This window comes from Acartia tonsa, chromosome 12 (genome assembly GCF_053477335.1).
Source record: "Acartia tonsa isolate MP-2025a chromosome 12, ASM5347733v1, whole genome shotgun sequence".
NCBI lineage: Eukaryota > Metazoa > Arthropoda > Copepoda > Calanoida > Acartiidae > Acartia > Acartia tonsa.
This window is the reverse complement of record NC_137271.1, coordinates 22,006,009-22,022,367: the sequence shown is the minus strand read 5'-3', so window position 1 is coordinate 22,022,367 and position 16,359 is coordinate 22,006,009. Positions and strand designations below refer to the sequence as shown.

General features: G+C 32.7%; 3 protein-coding genes across 3 annotated transcripts in view; 2 read left to right on the top strand and 1 right to left on the bottom strand.

The window, feature by feature from the left end:
- Window positions 1–16,359, top strand: part of LOC145334352 (chloride intracellular channel Clic-like) — a 426,064-nt gene that overhangs the window by 28,994 nt on the left and 380,711 nt on the right. The gene's annotated exons all lie outside the window — the stretch shown is intronic.
- LOC145334353 (putative isocitrate dehydrogenase [NAD] subunit beta, mitochondrial) overlaps window positions 1–16,359 on the top strand; it is a 60,690-nt gene that overhangs the window by 28,995 nt on the left and 15,336 nt on the right. The gene's annotated exons all lie outside the window — the stretch shown is intronic.
- On the bottom strand, window positions 192–15,824 carry LOC145333244 (uncharacterized). The gene is made up of 11 exons (XM_080178381.1): window positions 15,713–15,824; window positions 14,554–14,683; window positions 10,036–10,104; window positions 9,577–9,643; window positions 8,549–8,654; window positions 7,440–7,556; window positions 6,080–6,172; window positions 5,043–5,399; window positions 4,596–4,655; window positions 1,944–2,054; window positions 192–1,564 (listed from the first exon to the last, which is right to left on the bottom strand). The coding sequence occupies exons 1-11, from the start codon at window positions 15,822–15,824 to the stop codon at window positions 192–194; spliced, it is 2,595 nt and encodes an 864-aa protein (XP_080034507.1).

Sequence of the window (16,359 nt, the reverse complement as noted above, 5' to 3'; positions counted from 1 at the left end):
AGAAAACGTTATTATAAAACTTTGGAGACGAGTATAATAATCAGCCCATTATCCCCTCACTCCCTGATAACTAGCTTAAACCTCAATTCAATTATGATTATTTTTCAAACCTTATAGATTGCGTATTTATGTCTTTATTTCTAAGTTTCCTGGATTTTTTTATACTATTGAAAAAAACTCCACAAACTAAATTAGGTTATGTAATTTTTTTTATAAAGGTCTATTCCTATAACAATTGGTTTCTCAGTTAAGAGTAATTCAGGAATGTGGAACAGGTTTTCATTTTCAGTTGCTTCAACAAACTTGGGTAAGTCTTCATTTAAAGGATCCAGATTTTTGGTAGTTGCTTCAAAATCATTTTTCAATGGGGGAACTATTGCATTGAATAGTTGACTTTTACCCAATCTTGGCAGGTTGTCTTTGTTCATAGAGGGAACAATTCCTTGAAAATTGTCATTTTTAATACCATTTCTTTTAGGCACCATGCCTTCAAAGTTATCATTGTCAGTAGGCTGTTTTCCTTGCATAGGAAGAGTGTCCATAAACTTGTTGTCAGGTGTACTAACAGGCTTTGCTGTGGGCAATGGAATTTCAAAGTCATCATTGACTGGTTCGGCAGTTGGCACGTCTCCCTCAAAGTTATCTGTCATTGGAGGATTGTTGCTCATGGGCAAGTCACCTTCAAACATAGTCATATCAAGATCTATATTGGAGGGAAGTTCACTTTCAAAATCATCCTGTTTTGGGGGATTATTTTGTGGAGGTAGGTCTCCCTGAAATATGTCTTTAACAGGGGATTTATTTTCGTTTGGAAGATCGCCATTAAAATCATCATGTTTAGGATTATTATTTTGGGAGGGTACATCTCCCTGGAAATTATCACTTTCTGGAGATTGAGATCTGCGGGGCGCTACCCCTTGAAAATTATCCTCATTTGGGGATTTATGCATGTTGGGCAAATCACCGTTGAAATGATCACCTTTAGGAGGTTTATTCTCATTGGGTAAATCACCGTTGAAATCATCACTTTTGGGGGATTTATTTTTGTTGGGAAGGTCACCTTCAAAATTGTCTTTCTTTGGGCTGTTGTGTTTATGGGGAACATTGCCTTTGAAATCATCTTTAGCAGGAGATTTATTGTGATTAGGAAGGTCTCCAGTAAAGTCGTCCTTTTTAGGAGCACTGTTCCTATTAGGAATGTCTCCCTCAAAGTTGTCATTCTTTCCAGGAGTTTTTCTATGATTTGGAAGGTCACCTTTAAAATCATCCTTTTTGGGAGTACTATATCTTCCAGGCAAATCTCCGTTAAAATTATCCTTTTTAGGGACATTATTTTTGCCAGGCACTTCGCCCTCGTATCTATCATCTCCCGCAGGGGTCTTATGTGGGGCAGGAGCACGTCCCTCAAAATTATCATGGCCACCAGGGGATTTTGAGCGGAAGGGTATGTCACCACTGAACATGTCTTGTCCTCCAGGAAGGCTGTTTAGAAATGGGTTTTGATGTTCACTGGGAGCATCGCCGTTAAAATTGTCTGATTGGGATTCTTGAGGAACATTTTTGCCTAATAATACATTTTTTATTATGGTTCATTATATTTTTATTTTGTCTATCAATCTGTTTGTCTGTCCGTCTCTCTATACGTTTATTTCTATCTATTTATCCATCCGCCTGTTTATTTGTCTGTCTGTTTGTCTGTCTATCTCTCATCGTTAAAATTGTCTGATTGTGTTACTTTTGTTTCTTATGCCTGTCTGTTTGCCTTTCTGTCTGTCTGTCTAATTGTGTTACTTTTTGAACATTTTTGCCTAAATTATATATATTTAATCTATCTAACAGTCTGACAGTCTGACAGTCCGACAGTCCGACTGTCTGTCTGTCAATATGTCAGTCTGTCTTATTGTCTACCTCTCTGACTATCTTTTTTACTATCTATCTAATACCTAATGGATCATTTGGATGTAGAGGTACAATTTCTAAATTTCCAACTTTAGTATTGATATCATCTTCAGTAAATCCAGGTAAAGTTTCTATTTCATATTCAGTCGTTGTTTCTAACAAAATATTTCAGTAAAATTAAAATACTATCGGCTGCGCCCCTAGTAAGCAGGAGTCTCAATTTAATCAAAGGGATAGGGAAGTAAAGTAAAATAGCCTAAAACTATTTCTGGACCTATATTAAGCTTCCCTTAAATGGATAACTAAATCGGTTAAGCAGTTATCTAATCTTATAATATTAAAATATCAAGTAATTAATAACTTAAAGCTATTGATTAAAAAAAAAAAATTACAAATAAATAATTAAAGAAACTACTTAATCCAGTTTAAAGCATATAAAAATCAAATGATACATAAAAAATAATTTAAGAGAAAGAAAGAATCGAACTAAAGGGATAAGACAATGGCAAATAAATGATGACACACAAAATTACCCCTTCTGTAGATTACAATGAGTGAAATAAATGTTTTGATACCTAACTTAATGAAACAACCAATCAAAGTTCAATAAAAGTCCCCAAAAAATAAACATTTTTGTTTGGGGACTAGTTAGGAGTGGGGACAAAACACCTAATTTAAAAATACCTAATTTAAAAATGCCTAATTTTATAAATGTCTAATGTGACAAAACACCTAATTTATAAATACCTAATTTAAAAATGTCTAATTTAAAAATACCTAATTTTAAAAATGCCTAATGTGACAAAACACCTAATTTTAAAAATGCCTAATTTTATAAACACCTAACTATAAATACCTAAGTTTAAAAATACCTAATTTTAAAATACCTAATTTAAAAAAAATCTAATTTTAAGCATATCTTAAAACTGTTGTTGAATATATTAAACCGGCGGCTACGCCCCCTAGAGTCCTCTACGAGCAATTGCAGTGCGGAGGGGAATTCGGGGGGGGGGGGGGGGGAGGGGATTACGACCCCCTCCAAAATTTCAAAATATAGTTTGAAATAGAAAACTGGACGGGCGTACGGACGAACCGCACCTAATTATAGAAAATCCTCGCTTTAAAATAAAAATTTTATGATTAGTTTGTGGCACCTCACATGAGCAGGGTTCTGCAAAACCCGTATTTTTAAAAAAAAAACCCAGGGCCGTGGGTAATAGGAATTTACCCGGGTTTTGGGGGTATTTAGGGGGTTTTGGGGTTTTTTACTGTAAAAGCTAGAATAATATATTTTATATATTTAATTATCTATAATACAAAGTAGCTTGATTCTTGTCCCTTAAGATCTCAGTAAGCACTGAACTGATTGGATTCTACTCTTCAGGGAATATATATAATGGTCCTGTGGTGGTTTTAAGCTATTTTCTTAAGGGGAAGGACACCGACCCCCAACCTCCCCCAAAAAAAAACAAAAAAAATCCCTCAACTTTGTTTAAGGCAGTTAATTGAAAAGGTTGCAATTTTTTTTAATTGCCTATTGGGGTAAAGCCCATTGTGCGAGGGGCGAAGCCACTAGTGTAATATATGATAGACGAGTCTTTCTATGGCGCAGCGAGATTCATAGTACTTTTACAGTAGCTTTTCTCTTAAACATTACCTCTTAACTAACCTAACCTAACATATTAATAGCTACTCTAAAAATAAAAAGAAAACCACTGTGCCATGATACCAATTAGGTCCATTCTTTTAATATTTAGAAACAGGCTAGGACATAATTAAGTAATTCCTTTGTTAAATACATGCAAGGGGTCAATGAAAACATATTTTTTTATATAAATAATGAAAAATAAACTGATTTTTAAAACAATTTTTGCTTTTTTTGAAAAAAAAACCAAAAACCTTAGGTGGGTTCAAAGGTTGAAGGACAAAGAAACTGAATTTTAATTTTTATTGGTTTCTTCCCTAACCTAAGTAGCCATAGCGTCGCTTTCTTGGGGGGTGATAGTTGACTTGACCATCCCCCATTTTAGTTCTAGTTTTATAAAGAAAGATTAAAGAAATATAACAAATTGGGGGAGGGGGGGATTTTTTGAAAGGGCGATTTCTCATTGGAAGGTGTTGGTAACCTCCCCAAAAGCGTTATAAACCATGAACTACGGGAAGCTTCATTTTAAAGATGAACCATATTGGTTCAATGACTAGCGAGATCCTTCAGCCAATTGAATAAATGTTATCAAAATTTTAAGTATTTTAGTGAAAAAAATAGATATTTTAGAATTAGGCATTGTTAAATTAGGCGTTTAGATAGTTTAGAATTAGGTATTTTTAAATTAGGCGTTTTTAAAATTAGACATTTTAAAAATTAGGTATTTTTAGTTAGGCATTTTTAGTTAGGCGTTTTTAAATTAGGCATTTATAAATTAGGCATTTATAAATTAGGTGTTTTTAACGTAGGTGTTTTTAACATTAGGTATTTTTAAACTTAGGTGTTTTTAGTTAGGCATTTTTAGTTAGGCATTTTTAAATTAGGTGTTTTGTCCCCACTCCGTTATAAACAGCCCAATGTCTCATCCCTTCCTGGAGAGAAAGTCCCCGAAGTGAAAGAATAAAAGACAGAACATAAAACTTGATGGGTAGATACCAATTAATATGTAAAAAAAAACATTTCGTTGTAATTAATTTCAAACAAATTTTACCTTCTTTTTCCTTCCTGCTAAGTTCTAACAGTTTTTGCAAAGTGGTCTGTAAGTTGGGGGCTGAAATAGTTTTTAATAGTTATTTATCGCACTATATTAAAGGTTAAAACCTCGAGGGGCAGAAGGCCCGGGCCAACGAATCTAGTATCAAATCGTTGAAAATTGAATGTAATACAATGTTATAAATGATTTTTCAGCATGGCCGAAATCCAGTTCAAATCTAGATGATATTAATCAGTTTCGAAGCCATACTGGGAAAATCCTTTTGATTTACTGATTTTTTAAAATTTTAATTCTTAATAAAAAAAAATTGGACTTCTTATATTTTTTTACTTTTGTAGGGATATTATTTTAACGTCCATTGCATTACAGCCTTACCCCCTGTTAGAATTACATATATAATGCTGCGATGCCTAAGGTGACAATTATTCTTGTTTTTAAACTTACCAAATGGAAGTCCAAGTATCAAGGAGGCATCATCTAGTTTGGGTGGTTTTGACTTCAGTGGAACATCCATGTCAAAATCCTTATTTTTGGTGGGTGGCTTGTGTCTTGCCGGGGTGATAAGACCCCCAAAATCCATACTTTTCGGGGGCTTGTGCCTAGCTGGCACGTCCCCATGACCCCCGAAATTGGTGGACTTTGTCGGACTTTTCTTCTTGAGTGGTGGTGTTTCGAGGAAATAATCCTCGAAAAATAATGGCTTATTTCTGCTGTCTTCGGGAGCCTTTTGGTTGGAATGGGAATCGTCCTTTTTGGGTGGATTTCTACCCAAAGGTGCTGTTAGTAAGTGTTCAAAATTATCTGAAAATTATAATCTTGGTTCAATTAATTGTTAGTTCTCATGTATAAAATTTTATGGTTCTTTCTCTTTCTCTCAAAGTGCTTGTCGAGAACTGAAACCCCATATTTTGAATTAAATTGAAAATATGGGGGTGGTAGGTTTTCTTCCTATGCCCAAAATATGATATATGTTGATTGGTCATTTAGCCATAACAAAAATGCATTCTATTGAAAATTGTTAAAAAGAAGTTATATAATCGTTTTATAAAAGTAATAGGATGTCAGTCTGTCTGTACTTAAGAATCTTTCGCGCTAACGTTTGGACATATATGGTTCTCCTTTACAGGTCATATTCTTATAGGTCCAAATAAGGTTTATAACAATCGCCAATGGACGACTCGAGTGGCGTAGACTCTAGCAAACTAACAAAGTAGCTCTACGTACATTGTAACTAGTAACACGGATCTACATTCTACAGGGATAAGACAATGGCCGATAGATTAGTGTACAAACTCAATAATGATAAACCAAGTAAGTGGTTAAAACGTTAGTACATTCAACTTAATATATCAACCATTAAAAATTAAATTAAAGACCTCAAACTTGTTATTCCAATGAACAAGATAAGTTTGTTATAAAACTTTGGGGACAAGTGTAAACAGCCCAATGTCCCTTATATGAACCAAAGATTGTCCTCCTGCCTTTAGCTGGTTGCTTGTCCTTGGCGGGTACCTCTACATATTCATATTCATACTCGTAATAATAATCATCAGGAGACACTTCTGCAGGAGTTTCTAAATTATATACAATCATTAAAGCAATAGATTGGAGGGAGAACGAGCTGTGTTGACTTTTATAGGGTCCTTGAATATCAACCAATAGCGGTGTAGATTAAGAGATATAAGTTTTCCGGAATTGTAATGTAGGGAGTAGATTTGAAATCTGCATCAAATTTTAAGGAATTTTTATAAAATTCGTTTTTTGTATAATTCTTTATCTAAAAGCGGAAATACAAATTAAGTTAATTAATTTTGGCATCTGTGATTGGTGGATTTAAAAAATCTGCGCTCTGATTGGATGTCGTACATCATTCAACCAATTAGAGCGCAGGTAGTTTAAAATCCATCTATCCTATTGGTCAAAATTAATAAACTTAAAATGTATTTTCGCTTTTAGATAAAGAATTTTACAAAAAACGAATTTTATAAAAAATCCTTAAAATTTGATGCAGATTTCAAATCTACTCCCTACAATACAATTCCGGAAAACTTATATCTCTTAGTGTAGATATTAACACAGCCAAGTTGCTACAAAAGAGCAGAAAGCAATTTACTAGCAGACGAAAAAAGGTTCCAACACTTGGGAAAGTTAGTTGTTTGGGGAATACATCAATTCTACACTTATATATTTATTTTACAATCAAATAAAATTTTGGATGCTTTTCTCAAAAAACTGACAAGCAATTTTAGTAAATTGAAAATAAGGGGTAGTTATTTTTCTTTTTATGCCTCTGCCCTTCGTGTAGGATCTATACCTAATTAATGTGACGTAACCCTGCGGGGCTGCCTTGTAATAAAAAAAACTTAATCTGACCTAAAGTAAAATCTAGACACAAAATAATTCTATTCTAAATTATATTCTAAAACTAGGATAACAAATCCAAATGTGGCAAAATTAAAACAAATTAATGCTTTTGTTTTTTTTTCATTAAGTGTTTTAAATACAAAATTACCTCTCTTCCAACATAAGCTTCTTTTAGACATACAAATGGATATTTGGAAATTCAAAGCATTTCTTTTCTTTTAAATAGGGAATAGTTTTTCATCGCATCGTATTATAGACATCTTTCCACGGATATTAAAGTATTTTAAAAAAATTTAAACCAGTTTTGTTAACAACGAGGGGCCGTACGCACGGCCCAACAAAACTAGTTTTGATTTTTAGTTTAATATTCGTGTAAAATTGTTTGTAATACGATGTTAAACATGATTTTAAAGTGTAGCGGTTCTAATCCAACGGATATAAATCGGTTTCAAAGCCATGCTGGAAAAAAGTTTTTACCTAAAAGTTGACCAAAATCAGATTCAACAGTTTTGGATAGTTCATCAAATGGATCTCTATTATTTTTTATGCTGCTTTTTGTCGTCTGTTCTTCCAGCCGTTTTTGCTTGATACGTTCTAAAATGAGGATGATTAGATCTTTAAGAAGTACTAGCGGCTGCGATCCTTGCATCTATGAGCTCTGCATAAAAGAGGAAGTGAAAGCAAATAGGTAAATAGCCTAAAACCAAACTAAAGACTTAAATATTCTATTAAAGATTCTAGGACCTGTGCGAAGCTTTCATAAAATTGAGAACTCAATCAGTTCAGTATTGATCAAAAACAGACAAAAGAACCTTACTACTTTATGTAATACTAGCGGCTAGGCTCAATGGTATAGGACCTATGAGAATCTACCCTGAAAATCTAAAGAAGAAGCATACCGGTCCAGCGGTTAGCGAGATCCTTCGGTACATTCAGACAAACAGAAAAACATGTTGTCACTTTATTATACAGCATTCAAAATTTGATAACATTTTATATGAAAAAACTGTAAGTGAAAAAAGATTGGAGAAAAAAAACACTAGCTAAAAGACAATGAAAGTTGTTGGAAAATTCATAACAAATCTTCAAAGTAATAATTTTTTTTTGTCTGAAGCTGAAGATCTTTAAAAGCGATTAATTGTACTTTTCAGGGGAGATTTATGAATCCTGACTCCCTTCGCCCTTCAAGGGGCGAGTCAACTAGTCCTACTTTAAAAAGTAGATTTTTGTTTGTTTGTTTGTAGGTTAATATATTGATAACTACTGAAACGATAAAATTCTATATTTTAGGTAAGCTTCGCATATGTCCTGGTGTGATTTCAGAATGATTTATTTTTAGGTTTTTTGGACGGTTTTAGCTAATTTTCAACTCTTTGATCGATGCCTCTGTATGTAAGCTAAGATCTTGCAAACGGCTGGAGCGATCTTTCCACAATTTAAAAGTTTTGAGAAAAGAATAAGAATTTATTCAGGTTACCAACAACAACCTTCCCACGGACGTCTAGGCCTTTTTTTAGGGTTAAATGAGGGGTTTCAAAGTTTACTCCACCCTTGGTCTTTTATATCCACTCTTACAATTTTTTTACCTATGGCTTCTTTGATAAGTTTCTTCCTTGTTTCAAACGACACTTCTGGTTTGTCAGATTTCTTATTTGTTGGCTTCTTTGCAAATGTTTGCTTTTCTATTAGATCCTGAAATATCATACAATAAATGTACAAGTATAGATGTATAATACAGCCAACCACCTGGCATAACTATAGTGGACACTCTTTTTGTCTGCTAGCAAATTGCTTTCTGTTCTTTTGTAGGGACTCGGTTGTGTTTATATTTCCGACGATAATAGCTGATTTTAGAGACCCAAAATCAGGACAGGGTCTCCGCTCCGAGTTTAAATTATTCTAATTTAATATTTTAAAATTAAAAGCGAGGCTTTTCTATAATTTGGGTCGGTCCGTACGTCCGTCCGTCCGTCCGTCACAGAGAGATAGATATTTTCGTTAATTTAGGCATGTTAGAATTGTCCAATCGATTTCAAATTTTGCATGGTGATTTCTTATAGTAGTTAGGTACGATTTAGAAAGCGTAGCAGCTCTATAATCATTACCAAAATGTCCGTACGTCCCTCTTAAACATGTTGATTTTTTACTTTTTTAAGAACAAATTTTTATGTGATCTAATCATCCGATTGATCTGAATTTTGGTATATTGATTCCTGGGACAACAAAGTATAATGCTATAAGCAAAGCAACTCTATCTCTATAATCAAGTTCTCAAAATTTAAGTATGTCCATAAACATTATCCTGTATCAAGCAGTTTTTCAACAAATTTACTTACAATTTTGCTTTGACTCTTATACATTTATATTATGATTATTCAGTTCTTACACTATACAAGTGGCAATGTCCGTTTGTCCTACCGTTTCAGTGCTTCGCTTTCATGAATGTTGTCATACTCGTTTTAATTTTGATTTGTTAGTTAATATAAAAAATAATAGAAATACAAAGAAGAGGTTATTTTCTATCATTATTTGGAATGTAAATCAATTATTCGTCTATTGTCTTATACCTTAAGATCACAATAAAAAAAAACAGACGTTTATTACTAGAGCTAACCTGAAAAGAATTAAATCTATTCTTGATTGTGGTTGGTTTGGTTATCAACTCTGGCGGAAGGATGTCACTAAAAATGAAGAGAAAGTTTAATTTTATGTAAGAAAAATTAAGCCCGGACACACAGACCTCCAAGGTTGTTTTCCCCACTCAACCTTTTAAACCCCTAAAAATTTTAAAAATTCATAAGAGTACCTATGAAACCCTCATTTTACCCCCTTAAAATAAAAAAGCTAGGACGTTTAAATTATGCCCCTTTTTAATAGTAATAAATAAACGTTTGAAGACCTCCAAGAAGGCTCTGGCTAAAAAAAAAACGGTATCAAAATGATTGTTTTTATTTAAATATTCGTAGAAACTGACTAAAATACAATACAATATATGATTTTCAGTGTGGCTTAGAACTGGTTCTAATCCAGCGGACATTGATCGGTTTCGAAGACATACAGCAAAAGTGATTACCTGAACGAAGCTAATTCATGGGGTTGTTCAGTTTTGGTTTCTTTCACAAGGTCAAATGATTTGGGGTTCCTTTATATACAGTCATACATGATATATTTTACAACAAGGATGACAACATACATAAGTAGCGAAGCTCAAAAAAAGAAGGACAAGGTGATATAAAGAAAAGATGTTCAGTGGCCATAAAACAAAAATTAAATAAATATAAAAAAATCACGCAATCTTAAACATATGTTCTTTATATGTTTTAAAATGTATGTTTTTGTTAGCATGACTGATTGACAAACAGATATTGAACTTCTGTATTCTAATTGGTATAGAAAATCTTTACAAAAATCCGCTGTTTACCTTGAATAGCAAGCGAGATAATCTCCTAGGTCTTTAGAAACATTTGATATGGGTTGGGGGTAAAGTCTCCATATAATTTCATTTTTATAGGGACGATTTCTCTTGGGAGGTTTGTGGCCCCCCCCCCCTCTTTCCACACAAAAAATATGAAACCTCACAGGAACTATGAAAAAGTATATTATAAAGGAGAACCTTATCGGTTCAGCGGTTAGCGAGATCCTTCTGTACTAACAGATAAATAGACATTATATTACTTTTACATTATGATTTATTATTTCAAATATTATATTGATTCTTAAAATGCAATCAATGTTATAATTTCTAGTAGAGATTTTATAAATGTTGATTTATGTAAAATTATTGAATAGCACATCAATCAACATAATTTCTCACAATGTTCAAGACTAAAAAACATTATAGACAAGGTTAAAATGCAGCTAAAACAAAACATTTAGAAGTGTTAAATAGGTTTTGGTTATAAATATTACGCCAAAGCTTTTTTTTTATTTATTTTTCATTATTGCTATGAAATGAAACAAGGAAATAAAGAAATAAATATAGAGAAGCTTTCCTCTAAAATATTAAAGTTGATGAACCTTAAAGGTGCATTAAAAAGTGTCATGTTGAAAATTTATATCCTTGCACTCTTAAAAATCAATTTACTAGAAGCTATTCTAAACTAAGATATGTATGTTTCCCAGTCAGTACATTAAAGTAAGCAACATAGAATGTCCTATATGTCAGCTAAAAAAATACTCTACAAAAAAATTGTCAGTTTATGTCAATACGTTTTTTTTCTCGTAAAAAAATTGTTTAAAATTAAAAGGTTTTGACAGTGCGTCAATGTGTAGAAAGAAGGAAGATTTTCTTACAAACATTATATTTTGGAGTCTAAAGTGATTTTTCAGCACAGATTACAAAGCAATAAAAGTGAAAAAAAATTTGCAAATTAACTGTGATATTATTTTATTTAAAAACTTTAAAGACAGATTTTAAATTCACAATTTGTAACTTCCGTGTTTCTCTCACAATTATCTGTGATCAAGAATAAGGATAGATTTCTAAATCATGTAAAAGATCTATTTTAGACACAAAAGCAATGGAGAAAATGTAGAGTTCTAGACACACTATAAAAACTAATAAGTGTGGAAATATTTATAGTCACATAGAATGAATAACAAATGATTAATTGTAAAACATCATGTTTCATACATTAAAGTAATCTTCAGTTACAATAACAAAAGCAGTCACAGATTATTTCAATAAAATTTAGAGGATTTTTTTCAAAATTAAAATTACAATCTTAAATCATATTTTTTTTATGATGCTGTCTGAGCAAAAATTGGAAATAACTGTACAAAACGTCAACAATACAGTAAAACACTAGAGGGAGATGGTCTTAAATAACTTTAACTTCTCCACCCAAGAACCTTGTTCCGACTCTCAATAGGGTCTTTGAAAATCAACCAATAGTGTCGGGAATATTAAAACAGCCAAGTAGAAGAAAACAAGTTGCTAGCAGACGAAAAATGACCTTGGAAATGGGAGGCAGGTAGTTATCCGTATATACATCTATACTATAGATCTGATGTTCAAAATGTCGACAAGCATAATTATAAATTTACTAAAGAAATTAAAATCTACAAATTATGTTTAGTCTATGATGAGAGTATGATGTAGTCCAAGGCTTTGATTTTGTATGAATTCTTTAGTGTGTGCGTACAATACTAGCAATATTTAAATTTAGCTGTAGCAAATATATGGCTTCATAAATTCAAAGCTTTATTGAAAAGCGTAGGTAGTCAAAATATAAATAGCACAGTCAAAAAAGCTTATGCCCACCCCCAAAAAAACTTTAGGTCCTTGATTGCTTAGTTCAGAACTATTATTGTCCAAACTTCTGAAGCAATTATTCCGATAATCATTGGCACATGATAACAATATTTCGCCTATTGTCTTATCCATTTAGATCCCTGCAACTTAAAAAATGTTATTTATTTATAATAAATACATGTTGGGTCCGTAAACCATTCGTCTGACTTAACCCATTAGTGCCGAGCGCCACTTTTATGGGCCAATCGAGCTGTAAGTTTCAGGGAAGCTTTATAATGGTCAAAACGGAATTCGTATTTTTTTGTTTTGCTCTAGTGGCGTGCACAGGAAAGTTGCAAAAAAACCCGGTTCGGCTTGGCCATAAATACCAACCAGGTATTAACACCCGTTTTTGGTGCTTTCCCCCAGTTTTAAAACCCGGTTGACCTGTATAAACCCGGTTATTTTGACCAAAAATCGAAAAATGTAATTTTTGAACGCCAAAAGTGAGATGAACACTTTTTAGAACTTTGATACCATCCGTAATTGAAAACTACACAACCTCATGTAATCTAAAGAGCTACAAGTATAATACGAAGCGATTTATTTCAAATTTAGTGTTTCGGCTATAGGTGCCGCCGTTTTCGGGTAAAAAAACCCGTTGCTCGAAGTTTTAAAAGACACACACTACAAAAAAAGAACATATAAAATTTGGGTGTTACATATCAGAAAACGAGCATAAAACTATTGGGTGACACCTATAGAGATTACTAGGGTTAGTAGGGTGGCTCAAACCCTTACTAATGACGTAAACTGTTATTTTTATTGGTTGAAAAGTTAAAACCGGGTAATAAAAACCGAAACCGAGCCGGGTTTTATAATTTTCGGGTATTTATGGCCAAGCCGAACCGGGTCATAAAAGGGCGTAAAAAAACGATAAAAAAATCATATACAAAATTATAATTTGAATAAAACGAATTCACAAATAGATGTACTTGTCAATAAACATTAGATTTCACAAAAAAAATCAGCGACTTTACTATAAAAACAAAAAAGTTAGAAGGGGTATTTTGAATTTTCATGATTTTCAAATTTTGTTGAGCTATACCAGCAAACGGAAGTAAGCTAAACTGCCTGCTCCAGGGGGAAATGAAAGTCAGGGTAGTAGAGGGGGGATTCATTCTGAGAATGATGCAATTATTAAGCCGGAAACCGGTTTTTTTCCCATTTTTCGGAACCGGGTTTTGATGCCCGGTTCGGCACTAATGGGTTAAAGTAAATCTAGTTTTCGTGCAAAAGTCTATGATTGGGAGATTATGACGTTAAAAACAAATTAACCAATGAGAGGCCAGTATACACTGTAATTGACCAATGGTAAAATTTATAGTGGCCTCTCATTGGTTAATTTGTTGACGTCATAATCCGAGTCAGCCACTTTTACTAGCCTCATAGATTTACTGCGCTACTGAAAAGCTTATTTGTATTTCAGTGAATAAAGCAGACATCATTTTATGGAAATTTTTGCTAGAGCAAAACAAACCTTATAATTGATCCTTTTTCACTTGTCTGTCCATCCATCCACCATTCGGTTGCTATTTAAGATTTTTTTGTGCTTCGCTATTAATGGATGTTGTCATCCTTCTTTTTGTGAGAACACCAATTGTGATAATGCGTTGTCGTGGGTAAAATCAACATTTACAAGTTCATTACCATCAAATTCATTATCAAATATGTTGTCATTAATAATAATTATCAACTTTTACAACAAATAATTATGATTTTTTTAAAAATGGCTAGCACAGAACGTTACTCCCGTCCCCCCGATTTTGCTGTAAAATAAGGGGTTTTTAGTCTTTAAATTATTGTAGGTTAGGTTAAACAATAAAAATAGAAATAACGAGGATGACTACATTCATAAAATTTAAGCTAATCAAATTCAGAAAGTCAGAAAAACGAACATCACCAAATATATACTAACAATCCATTTAATATTTAAAATTAATGATAAAATTCTGTATAGATCTAAGCCAAAAATACTTATAACCTATAGGGACTTATTAGATATATGGATGGTTTGCTTATGACGTTTTACATATCCGTTTAGGATGTACCAAAGGATGGACGCAGCTGTAACCAACACTGAATTAATCCGAGAAAAAAATATTTGGTTAATTCAGCTGAATTTTTTATCCCCCAAATATTGTTTTAGATTTATTTCGCTTGTTGTTTATACCTTATTATATATTTATACCCTTAAAAGTAGAAAACTTGCTCTTAATAAACAGGGTTATGTAATTGTATCTCAAATGTTATGAAAGTTAAGTCATGATGTTACATAGATCTTATATGACTGCCTGCCTGAAGTCAATCCTCTGAGTGCTGTCAAAGTTGAAGAGAACTGGGTTCTCTGTGAGTTCAGTCAATGAGGACGTTGGTTCGGTTTCCTCCTCATCCTTATCTTCTGTTAGACCAAGTCTGAGTGTAGAATCTAAAATTTATATGCATAATTATAATAGTTATTTATCGCATCGTATTACATACACCTTTCCGCGGATACTAAAATGAAAGATTAAAAAACAGTTTTGCTAGCCCTCAAAGACAGAAATATTGTAGAAAATTGTCTGCAATACGATGCTATTCATGATTTTTTTCAGTATGGCTCAGAACTGTTTCTAATCCAGCGGATATTATGGGTTTCGAAGCCATACTGGAAATAATTATCCAAATTTTACTAAATTATTTAAAAATTTGATTATCAAATACTATAAAAGGCAGGGCGGGAGGGGACATTGGGATGTTTTTAAACTCTAGTGCTCAAAGTTTTATAGTAACGTTTTCTTATTTGTTGGCTTAACAACTTTAGGGACTTATTGAATTTTGATTGGGTTGTTCATTAAGTTGAGTGTCCAAACGTTTCAACTTCTAAGTATGTTTTCTTCAATTTTGTTTGTTGTGATCTATTAATTAACTTTAGTATACTCAATAATGAAATTTTAGATCAAGAATCTTAAGCGGTAAGAAATAGAATGATATTATCATATACAACCCCGATGGTAATAAACTAATTAACCCTTTCTGTATTTAAAAAATTTTAACACTATTAGTTTGGAACAAATGAATCACAATAAAAGTTTTTAAACAAACGAATACTTGAAATTTACAGTCCAATGTTCCTTCTCTCCCTGAGAAGATTCTCGTAATACTGACCAATTAAATCCACGGCCTGCTGGTGATCAATGAGAAGAAACTTTGTAGTTTCTACTAAACCATGAGAGGGATATAGGGATGGGGCAATATATTGGATATAAGGTACTGGAACTACTGCAACTTTTCTTCTTTTGGCTAATTTTGAGGACTTTGGGGACTAGTGCACATAATGCAACTTTTCTTCTTTTGGCTAATTTTCAAGACTTTGGGGACTAGTGCACATAATGCAACTATTCTTATTTTGGCCACTTTTAAAGACTTTGGGGACTAACAATGCACTGAATAAGAAGAAAATTTTAAAAATACTCACCAATTAAATCTACCGCCTGTTGGTCAAAAAGAAGAAACTTTGTAGTTTCTACTAAACCCTGACTGGGGGTTGTAGACAGAATTTCTTCAAATTCCTTTACAACAACAAACATTTTTAAAAGCGAAGATATAATAAGGGCTGTTTGTTCATTCAGGATAGCTCTTCTTTGTTAGTTTAGAATTGTCCTATCGATTTCAAACTTGGAATGATGATTCATGTAACAGTTGGGTACAATTTAGAAAATTTATTAACTCTGTAACCATTATCAGAAAACTGTATGTCCATTTAAAACATGGCGATTTTTCAACCCTATTCATCTGTTTTTTAGAATAAATAAACAAAGCAAAAAAATGATATCTTAGGTTGGGATTTTTTTCTGTCTCATTTTTTGTATGTGAAATATTGGTATAACATAACTACGATTAAGGTTAAGGGTTAAATTTTAAAGTAAAAGTAAAATAGTCTTGATGAAAAAATGTTCTTTGTTCCTTGATAAGTCTAAGCTCTTCTGTAGTCCAGCTACCATCCACACTAATACCTGAAATAATAAAAGAAAAATATTAACAAATTTTTTTTACTTTCATTTTTTTTAAGCGAAGGTTTTGTAAATAAGGGACAGTCCGTCCGTAACGGTGATGGAATAGTAT

What these genes read in the sequence shown, in the direction of transcription:
- LOC145333244 (XM_080178381.1), bottom strand. Translation starts at nt 15,824, where the DNA reads ATGTTTGTTGTTGTAAAGGAATTTGAAGAAATTCTGTCTACAACCCCC. An exon ending in CATGAATTAGCTTCGTTCAG is followed by an intron (nt 9,644 to 10,035) that starts GTAATCACTTTT and finishes CTTCATTTTTAG; the next exon opens with TGACATCCTTCCGCCAGAGT. An exon ending in TGATTTTGGTCAACTTTTAG is followed by an intron (nt 6,173 to 7,439) that starts GTAAAAACTTTT and finishes TATATAATTTAG; the next exon opens with AAACTCCTGCAGAAGTGTCT.